At 41.0% G+C, this 11,333-nt stretch overlaps 1 protein-coding gene across 1 annotated transcript; it reads left to right on the forward strand.

Annotated features, from left to right (window-relative positions):
* Nucleotides 1-9,327: 9,327 nt before the first annotated feature.
* LOC116369330 (guanylyl cyclase-activating protein 2-like) lies at nucleotides 9,328-10,784 on the forward strand. Its single transcript, XM_031819455.1, has 4 exons — nucleotides 9,328-9,528; nucleotides 9,666-9,815; nucleotides 10,250-10,381; nucleotides 10,674-10,784. The coding sequence occupies exons 1-4, from the start codon at nucleotides 9,328-9,330 to the stop codon at nucleotides 10,782-10,784; spliced, it is 594 nt and encodes a 197-aa protein (XP_031675315.1).
* The last annotated feature ends 549 nt before the right edge of the window (nucleotides 10,785-11,333 follow it).

The following is an 11,333-nucleotide window of genomic DNA, read 5'->3' on the forward strand; positions in this document are numbered from 1 at the left end:
TGAAACCTCGTTACGTAACCTGTAAAAAAACTAGTAGCAGGTTTAGCTGAACGGAGCTGTATTTTTACAGGTAAATTCCTTAACACCTCCATTGCAAACAGCTCCCATGGTTTAACAAGGACAGGAGAGTAACAGATTGCTATAATTCTCATCAGCTTGCTCTGTAACTATCTATTACAAGAGTAGAAAATCTTCATTCTCCACTCTGCAACATGACTCAGAAACACTGATGGCTGGCCAAGATTGTTGTGACATTACTTTAAATGACAAGATATATTAAATATATGAAGTACTTTTTTGTTGGTTGTTTCTGGCTGTTCTGAAGGGCTCACAAAACATGCATCCTGTTTGCAAGAGGTTTGCACTTAAGTAATACTGCAAAAAATATGTCAAATAAATGTTTGTCCTGTATACAAAGCGTTATGTTATGTTTAGGGAAAATCCAACACAACAAATCACTGAGTAACACTCTTCATATTTTCAAGCACGGTGGTGGCTGCATCATGTCATTGTCATTGGCAAGGACTAGGGAGTTTTTTGTTGTTGAAAAAAATGGAATACAGCTAAGCACATGCAAAATCCTAGAGGTTCAGTCTGCTTTCCAACAGACACTGGGGGGACTAATTCACCATTCAGCATAACAAAAACCTAAAACACAAGGCCAAATCTACCACTAAACATTACAAGTTCCTGAGTGGCCTAGTAACAGTTTTGATTTAAATCGTCTTGAAAATCTATGGTAAGACTTGAACATGTCTAGCAATGATGAACAACTGTCACACCCTGATCTGTTTCACCTGTCTTTGTGAATGTCTCCACCTCCCTCCAGGTGTCACCCATCTTCCCCATTATCTCGACAACAGCTGAGTCACCTCAGCCCCTCTCCATTCCCATGGATGTTAGAGTGCTGGGCGGGCGCTCTATAGGATGGGTCACTCATAATACCTCTCCTTCCAGTTCTCTGCTGCCAATGACTGTAATGAACTACAAAAATCTCTGAAACTGCAAACACTTATCTCCCTCACTAGCTTTAAGCACCAGCTGTCAGAGCAGCTCACATATGACTGCACCTGTACATAGCCCATCTATAATTTAGCCCAAACAACTACCTCTCCCTCTACTGTATTTATTTATTTTGCTCCTTTGCACCCCATTATTTCTATCTCTACTTTGCACATTCTTCCACTGCAAATCTACCATTCCAGTGTTTTACTTGCTATATTGTATTTACTTCACCACCACGGCCTTTTTTTGCCTTTACCTCCCTTATCTCACCTCATTTGCTCACATTGTATATAGACTTATTTTTCTACTGTATTATTGACTGTATGTTTGTTTTACTCCATGTGTAACTCTGTGTTGTTGTATGTGTCGAACTGCTTTGCTTTAACTTGGCCAGGTCGCAATTGTAAATGAGAACTTGTTCTCAACTTGCCTACCTGGTTAAATAAATACATTTTTTAAACCTACGGGTGTCAGGGGATCACAGCGAGACTATTCAATTTCTGCTCATCAAGTCTCCTCAGATTCCCGTGGTTTTGGGATTCTCCTGGCTCCAGTGACACAATCCCCTCATCAACTGGTTTATGTCATTTACCACAACATAAATGGCGAGCTTGCCAGGACTGGCTACAGGGACCAGTGGACGATGACGCTTTTGTAGCTGACAACGGTCCTTCCGGGCAGTCTCACAAACGGATGGCCACCCAACTATTACGTGCGACAACGCTTTTGGTCCCTACCATGGTTCCAGATGTCACCGCATTTGTCGCCGCTTGCACGGTCTGTGTTCAGAACAAGACTCCTTGGTGAAACCCCGAGGACAAACCATCCAGGAATATTTTGTTTTGAGTTCACTGTGTTTTCAATTGTTTTTCTTTGGGAACCTAGATTTCTGTGGCACTTGGTTGCAGTTCCTATTGCTTCCACTAGATGCCAACAGTCTTTAGAAATTGGTTGATATTTTTCTTTAGAGAAATTAAGAAGTACGGCTATTCAGAACGAGGGTCCAGCCTAGTGCACCAATGTTTTGGTGCACGCAACCTGGAACGTGGTTCACTTTGTTTTCGTCATGTGTTGAATGCAGTTTATCCCATCTTAAATTTGATTGATTATTTACGTTTTAAAATACCTAAAGTTGGATTAGGAAAGTTTGAAATGTTTGGAACAAGTTTATAGGTAACTTATTTGATATTTTGTAGTCATGTTGGGCGAGTTGGCACCAGTGTTTTTCTGAATCCAAATTTTGGAGATATAACGCCGGAATTAATCGAACAAAAGGACCATTTGTGATGTTTATGGGACATATTGGAGTGCCAACAGAAGAAGCTCTTCAAAGGTAAGGCATGAATTATACCGTTATTTCTGAGTTTTGTGTCGCGCCTGGCGGGTTGATATCTGATTTTCATGTGTTGGTATGCTGGGCTCTGTCCTCAGATAATCGCATGGTTTGCTTTTGCCGTAAAGCCTTTTTGAAATCTGACACGGTTGCTAGATTAACAAGAAGTTAAGCTTTAATTTGGTGTATTGCACTTGTGAATGTATGAAAGTTAAATATTTCTTATTAAAAAATTATGAATTTTGCGTGCTGCAATTTCACCGGATGTTGTCAAATCGATCCCGCTAACGGGATTTGATCCATAATACGTTTTTAATGGACCAGTTAGGGATTTGTGCTTCAGCCCAGCGGCAACCCCGATATTAAACTGGGGGATGGGACTGTATATTGTAAGTGTAACAAATGCCAAATGTAGAGTAATGGATACAAGGACTGACAGTCAATGAGATCAACATGACAGCTTTTGCCATATTCTGAAGCTATACATTGTTTGTTTATGAAGACATTGTTTACCCGATCATAACCCAAAATAAAAACAGTTTTTTAAATCAAATCAAACTTTCACATGCACCAAATACAACAAGTGTAGACCTTACCATGTAAGTAAGCATTTCATGACAAATAAAGTTTGATTTGATTTTTGATTGATAAACAACTAAGTAATAAAAAAAAAACATTTTTACAAAAAAGCACACGTAACCTACATATTAATTATACACACAAACAATCTAGGTCAAATAAGAGTTAGTGAGGACAAGGACACAGCAGGCAAGGTCAGGGTTTCTCAACCTCTATGTGCCAGGGACCTGAACGCTATTCTGCTAGGCACAAACCGATTGTATCAACATTGTTTCCACATCAGTTCAACAAACATTTTATGAGATAATGTTGAATCTACATAGAAATCTGATTGGATTTGCAAAAAGTCATCAACATAAGGACTTTCATTTATTTTCTTTTGTTTTTTTTCACGCAACTTTTACCCTAAATCCAATTTAGGATCCGCCCCTTTTCCCCCAATTTTAGCTTAAAATGACATACCCAAATCTAATTACCTGTAGCTCAGGCCCTGAAGCAAGGATACGCATATTCTTGGTACCATTTGTAAGGAAACACTTTGCTGTTTGTGGAAATGTGAAAGGAATGTAGGAGAATATAACACAATAGATCTGGTAAAAGATAATACAAGAAAAAACCAACCGTTCTTTAGCATTCTTTTGTACCATCTTTGAAATGCAAGAGAAAGGCCATACTGTAATTTTCCAGCCCAGGTGCAATTTAGATTTTGACCACTAGATGGCATCAGTGTATGTACAAAGTTTTAGACTGATCCAATGAACCATTGTATTTCTGTTCAAAATTTTGTATCAAGACTGCCCAAATGTGCCTAATTTGTTTATTAATAACTTTTCATGTTCAGAATTGTGCACCCTCCTCAAACAATAACATGGAATTCTTTCACTGTAATAGCTATAGTAAATTGGACAGTGCAGTTAGATAAAAAAATAATTTGAGGTTTCTGCCAATATCCTGGGAAATGTTCTTGTTACTTACAACCTCATGGTAATCACATTTGCCTACATTAGCTTAACCATCCCGTGGACGGGACACCAATCTCGAATACGTTTTTAAAAGTTTTGTTGATTTCACATTTCATTTTGTTGATTTCCCTTTGAATTCATGTTCAACTCAATCAAAAGTAAATCTTCTGTTTCAATGGAAAGTTTCACGTTTTAATGTCATGTGCACAAGTACAGTGAAATTCCTTTCTTGCAAACTCTAAACCCAACAATGTAGTAATCAATATCAATGTAGCACTAAAACTAACATAAGGTAGAACAAAAACACACGAAATAAAAACAAGAAGGACACAAGAAAGTAAGACGCTATATACAAGGTCAGTTCCAATAGCATATTTACAATGTGCAGGGATACTGGGGTGATAGAGGTAGATATTTATAGTGGTAAGCGGACTAGGCATCAGGAAGTATGATAAACAGAGTAGCAGTCGTGTAAATCAAGATTGTATGTGTGTGTGTGTAGTTAGTATAAATGTGTGCATGTTATGTGTGTGTTGGAGTATCAGTGTGTATGAGGGTGTAGAGTCCTGTGAGTGTGTATAGACCTTTTGGCTGGTGGTACCTGCTGTTGTTCCGCCTCTCTTTATACACTGACATGTCACTCTAGGCGAGAGCCTCAGCCAAGTTGTTGCATTGGGGGCCGAAAGTGACTGAAATGTTACCTAGCTAGGCTCAGTGCATCTGTGGGGAGAGAGATAGTAGAGAGGTCAAGCCAGTTGGACTGCATGGGAGATCCTAAAGCCAAAGGCTTTGGTTAATCCACAAGAGTTTTTCTACGTAGGCCAAACAAACAAACCAACCAGCTAGGCTAGGCTACTACGCTGTGCCTTTGAGGGGAAAGGGTAGCCTGGTCCCAGATCTGTTTGAGGGGAAAGGGTAGCCTGGTCCCAGATCTGTTTGAGGGGAAAGGGTAGCCTGGTCCCAGATCTGTTTGAGGGGAAAGGGTAGCCTGGTCCCAGATCTGTTTGAGGGGAAAGGGTAGCCTAGTCCCAGATCTGTTTGAGGGGAAAGGGTAGCCTGGTCCCAGATCTGTTTGAGGGGAAAGGGTAGCCTGGTCCCAGATCTGTTTGAGGGGAAAGGGTAGCCTGGTCCCAGATCTGTTTGAGGGGAAAGGGTAGCCTGGTCCTAGATCTGTTTGAGGGGAAAGGGTAGCCTGGTCCCAGATCTGTTTGAGGGGAAAGGGTAGCCTGGTCCCAGATCTGTTTGAGGGGAAAGGGTAGCCTGGTCCCAGATCTGTTTGAGGGGAAATGGTAGCCTGGTCCTAGATCTGTTTGAGGGGAAAGGGTAGCCTGGTCCCAGATCTGTTTGAGGGGAAAGGGTAGCCTGGTCCCAGATCTGTTTGAGGGGAAAGGGTAGCCTGGTCCCAGATCTGTTTGAGGGGAAAGGGTAGCCTGGTCCCAGATCTGTTTGAGGGGAAAGGGTAGCCTGGTCCCAGATCTGTTTGCGCTGTTTGCCAACTATGGTCAGAGGTAGTCAAAGAGAATGAATAGGCACAATGTGGTTTAGGGGGTATGACTTTGAAATTCCACAGTAAATTAAAATAATTTTACTAATGAATATGCCTCAGATATACTTTAATGAGATTTGGACTAATGGCTTACCTTATCCACACCTTACCTCATTATTCCAATATATCTTTTATTTAGGATCCACTGCTGGATTCCTGCCAGCCTGCCACTGTGAAATGAACGCTATTGTACCAATTATAAAATGGATAACAAGCAACCTATGAATATAGCCTAGCGGTTAAGAGTGTTGGGCTAGTAACCGAAAAGACCGCTGGTTTGAATCCCCAAGTCAACTAGGTAAGAAAAATGTTGGTTCAAAGTTGGGTGAAAAAAATAAGAAGTTGCCTTACGTTGACAACGTTTTGCAAATCCAATCAGTTTCCCACATTGTTTCAACGTCATCAGATAAAGAAAATTGGATGAAATTACATGTGAACAACGTTAATGCAAACAGTTTTTGCCCAGTGGGAGGTGCTTTATAGGCTTCCCTTATTATGGACTGACCCACTGGAAAATATACAGGGTCGGATTCACTAGGCATGAAACGGAAAAAAACTGTTTGAAACTGGGATGTACTGTATAAGCTCGTTTTGCTACAGTGTGCTCGTTTTGCTACAGTGTGCTCGTTTTGCTACAGTGTGCTCGTTTTGCTACAGTGTGCCCTAATGAATATGACCCAGGTTTGCTTTATCTTTTCTTTAGCTCAGTGTAGCCTGATGCATTAGCCTGGCAGCGCCACAATCCCATTAGGGAGCTTGATATACCAGTCTTCCATCTACAAATCTAGCTTGGCCGAGAGCTTCTTAGCTTCACCCGGGGAGACATCCAGTCCAGGAAAAACAACATTGAGCCTGTTTAAGGAATAAGGACAGACATGGAGCTCAATCTGGCCATGGCCCAGTAAGTGCATCTCAGTTCAAGGTGTAAAGGCCTACGTTACAGCTTTGACGTGGTTTACGACATGTTGTGCAATTTACAGTCAAATCGATGTCAGAAGGTTTTGTATAGCATATGAGCTCCCTAGCTTGGGTATCTAGCCTACCTGACTGTTTCAGCATTCAGTCACATTATCTGTGTTATTCTCTTTGCCAACTCATCTGGAATCAGTGTCACAACAGCTGAAATCAGTATCTCAACAGCTGAAATCAGTATCTCAACAGCAGAAATCAGTATCTCAACAGCTGAAATCAGTATCTCAACAGCTGAAATCAGTATCTCAACAGCAGAAATCAGTATCTCAACAGCAGAAATCGGTATCTCAACAGCTGAAATCAGTATCTCAACAGCTGAAATCAGTATCTCAACAGCAGAAATCAGTATCTCAACAGCAGAAATCAGTATCTCAACAGCAGAAATCAGTATCTCACCAGCTGAAATCAGTATCTCAACAGCTGAAATCAGTATCTCAACAGCAGAAATCAGTATCTCACCAGCTGAAATCAGTATCTCAACAGCTGAAATCAGTATCTCAACAGCAGAAATCAGTATCTCAACAGCTGAAATCGGTATCTCAACAGCAGAAATCGGTATCTCAACAGCAGAAATCAGTATCTCAACAGCAGAAATCGGTATCTCAACAGCTGAAATCAGTATCTCAACAGCAGAAATCAGTATCTCAACAGCAGAAATCAGTATCTCAACAGCAGAAATCAGTATCTCAACAGCAGAAATCGGTATCTCAACAGCAGAAATCGGTATCTCAACAGCAGAAATCGGTATCTCAACAGCAGAAATCGGTATCTCAACAGCAGAAATCGGTATCTCAACAGCTGAAATCAGTATCTCAACAGCAGAAATCAGTATCTCAACAGCAGAAATCAGTATCTCACCAGCTGAAATCAGTATCTCAACAGCTGAAATCAGTATCTCAACAGCAGAAATCAGTATCTCAACAGCTGACATCAGTATCTCAACAGCTGACATCAGTATCTCAACAGCTGAAATCAGTATCTCAACAGCTGAAATCAGTATCTCAACAATCTCAACAGTTGGTATTGGTAATAATGATCCAGCTTTTCTTTGGGCTTGTTGATGAATTGATGAACATTATGTTTTGGTCATCAACAAGAACAGACTGATTGGATGGTGGCTCTTAGGGTAAGATGAGAGACACATTCTTATTGCTCCTACAGGAAATGTGTAACATTTCCCTTTTATTATACCAGAAAGTTGCAATTGGCTCAGAACAGGGCAGCACGGCTGGTCCTTGGATGTACACAAAGAGCTAGCATTAATAATATGCATGTCAATCTCTCCTGGCTCAAAGTGGAGGAGAGATTGACCCCATCACCTCTTGTATTTGTGAGAGGTATTGACATGTTGAATGCACCGAGCTGTCTGTTTGAACTACTGGCACACAGCTCGGACACCCATGCATACCCCACAAGACATGCCACCAGAGGTCTCTTCACAGTACTACATAGAGCCATGACTACATGGAACTCTACTCCACATCATGTAACTGATGCAAGCAGTAAAATGATGGAACAGCGGGGACTGTGAAACAACACAAACATAGGCACAGACACATGCATTCAAACACGCGATAACACACGATAACATGCACATGATACACACATGTACACATGGATTTTGTGTTGTAGATATGTGGTAGCAGTGTCGGGGCCTGAGGGGACACACTTAATACTGTTGTGAAATCTGTTGTGAATGTATTGTAATGTTTAAAAAACTGTATAACTGCCTTCATTTTGCCGGACCCCAGGAAGAGTAGCTGTTGCCTTGACAGCAGCTAATGGGGATTCATAATAACTACAAACACAGATTCCAGAAAACAACTTCAAATGTGTGTGTGACCTCCGGATATAAATGACTATCAACATTGTTGTTCTATGGCTGGCCTAGGTTGTATTCGTCAGGGCATACTGTAGTTGACGTAGCAAAGTGTTTTACAACAGAAAATGAAAACAAGCCTTTCTTATTGGACAACTTCAGGCAGTCCCTCCCTGTTTCAATGTGTTTTGTTCCATCTGGTGCCCAATGAAAATGACCCAGGCTGGTTGTGAAAGTCTCACTCACCTAATTGGCTTCTCTGTTATATTAAGATGTTCTGTTCTGAGAAGATTTGCGGGCATCAAGCTGGGAAACCCTTTAAGGACAATTGCTTTCGATGTGAAATGCTTACGTGGCAGTAAGGAATGTCCTCTGGCATAATCCATGGACCATTGGTTATGGACGATTCCTTCATAGTGATTGGTTGATCAGCAGCTCCATGGTTCCACAGTGAAAGACAGTTAATTAACCATAGGATGAAAATCACATACTGAGGGACTTTACCAGACAAATTAGCTTGGTCTGAGGGGCTTTGTGTTTTCTATTGATTCAATTTCTGTGCTGTCATGACAGTCTTGACAGCATATAAATAGAATCACTAGAAAGAATGAGATGGGATGGTACAGCCTCATTAAATAATATTTTCAGTCTATCATGGGTACTAGATTGAGTTTTATTTGTTTTAATGAATTCCATTTCAGATTAATTAAAGCATTTGGGGAGTTGTATGATCATTTGAATTGAGAGAGTGTCTAGGTAGGCATTACCTTGAATAATGTTCAGGACAAGCTGACATGAGGGTATATACAGGGACTATAGGCTAGGGTATCATATGTTTTTATCAATTCACAACCTTTGGGGCCTGGGGAAACCTGTCTGACATAATTCCTGTTCTAAAGCTGCTCCAAGTTACCTGACTTGAACATTAGTGAAGCCTCTGTGTCCAACCTCTTATCAGTTCAAGTGCTTTCATGATCGAGTCTTTCCTAATTACTGACAGCAACTCGGGAGCCCCTCCTGTTTGTTAATAACCTTTCTTAGTAGGCCTACTGCAGAGACTCAGCACCAAGGAGTTTCAGAACAGAGGACAGCGCTCCCCCAACCACCAAACATGGGACAGACACACCAGACCGAGCAGAATGACCCGGAGATCGATGTCAAGGCACTCCAGGACATGTACAAAAAGTTTGTGACGGAATGCCCGAGTGGTGTTTTATTTATCCACGAGTTCAAGCGTTTTTTTGGCATTGACCCAACTGGGGAAGTCTCTGAGTATGCGGAGAGCATGTTTCGAGCTTTTGACAAGAATGGGGTGAGATAGCCTATTGTATGCTGTCTGTTTCTGAGTTTTGCAGTTTTCTATATATCCGTGCAAATGAACACGGACACCCGTTTTTCTAAGTTTAGGGGGAAAAAACGATTGTTTTCACTTTGTCTATGTCTTTTCAGGATAACACCATTGATTTTCTGGAGTTTGTGGCAGCCTTGAATCTGGTCTTCCGGGGGGACTTGGAGCACAAATTACGCTGGTCATTTAAAGTGTACGACAAGGACGGCAACGGCTATGTAGATAGGACAGAACTGCGAGCTATTATTGATGTAAGCACCCAGTGAAGGTCAACCCGAAGATTCCACAAGGTCATTACGGTGTCCAGTGATTAAATTAAGGGTCTTATGGGAGGGTCTTCTTCAGTGGTGGTAAATAAGCCGAAACAGACAATCAGTTTATCAGTTAAAACCTTCTGGTCAGATGGCTAACTTTTAACAATTCTGATGAGACAATTATGTGTGTTTGTATGTGTGTGTAGGCTACTTTTGGTATGAGGTGTGGTTTAAATTACAAATCTAAAACAACTTTGATGTGTAAAAACATTGTGTGAATGCACACCTGCAAACAGGTTCCATTGATGTAAGTTAGGCCTAACAATAGTAAAGGTTTTTAGGCCCTCTTACTTTGTGAATGATCTTGGCCCAAAACATTTATAACCATGTATGTATTGGTTACACACTGTTACTCCTTAATTCCCACCTAGAGTATATATAGATTAAAGAAGACATCCAAGAGAGAGCAGGGGGATATGCAGCTGTCGGTGAATGAAGTGTGTGATAGAATACTGAAGACTGTGGATGTGAACAGGGACGGTAGGTGCATACTCAGTCTGAATGTTTACATTATGTGCAGTATTGGGGGCCAATTCAGCAGAGCTCAATGTTGTGGAACAAACACATAGATATGTTTGAAATCCCTCTTGTTTTCTTCTACATGTAGTCATGTCAGCTCTGTTCATGACATGTTTATCTGCAACGTTCCACAAGGTTTCCCTACTGAACGTGGCCCTGGTCTGCTTGTCCAGGTGTGCTGTAGGCCTGCACAGAAACTTCCAGTCTGTTTGTCTGCCTTGTTTTCTGAACAACCTTTCTGTTGTGATGGCCCATACAGGTCACATCACCCTGGAGGAGTTCATCAAGGGGGCCCAGGGAGACCCATGGATCATGAACATGCTCCAACTGGACATGAACCCTTATGGCTGGGTGCTGGAACAGAGAAGGAAGAGCGCACACTTTTAAAATGACTGGAAAGACAAAAGCATCTTCATTTAACAGTTTTCTGGATTCTTTTCACCCTTTTTTTTCTTAAACTAAATTAGGTTCCAAATCAATTGCACATAATAGGAAAAAATACATTGCAGATTCATTCGGATTGTTTAAGCTGGTTTTAATTATAAGGACAGGAATGGTTGTGTCGATTACCTTTCATAAATTCCATGAGATCTTCATTCTGAGTGAACCTGCAGTGCAGTTTTTCTTCATCTGTAGATGACTTAATTGGGGCCTTAAAACAATGTCAGTTCAACTTGAACTACTTTGCAGATATGAAACAAACAGACAATCATAATATCAATACAAAATATAAAACTCCCAGTTCATGCTACAAAACCAACTTAAGAGGTTTTCAAAATAGGGTATATTTCACTCAAAATTCCATGACATACAGTAAGGCATTGTTGGGAGAATAGATGGATGCGGTTCAATGCATGAGTAATATAATTCACCAATACAGTGCATTGGGAAAGTATTCAGACCCCTTGACTTGGTCCACATTTTGTTACGTTACAG

Source organism: Oncorhynchus kisutch, unplaced genomic scaffold, assembly GCF_002021735.2.
Source record: "Oncorhynchus kisutch isolate 150728-3 unplaced genomic scaffold, Okis_V2 scaffold2163, whole genome shotgun sequence".
Taxonomy (NCBI): domain Eukaryota; kingdom Metazoa; phylum Chordata; class Actinopteri; order Salmoniformes; family Salmonidae; genus Oncorhynchus; species Oncorhynchus kisutch.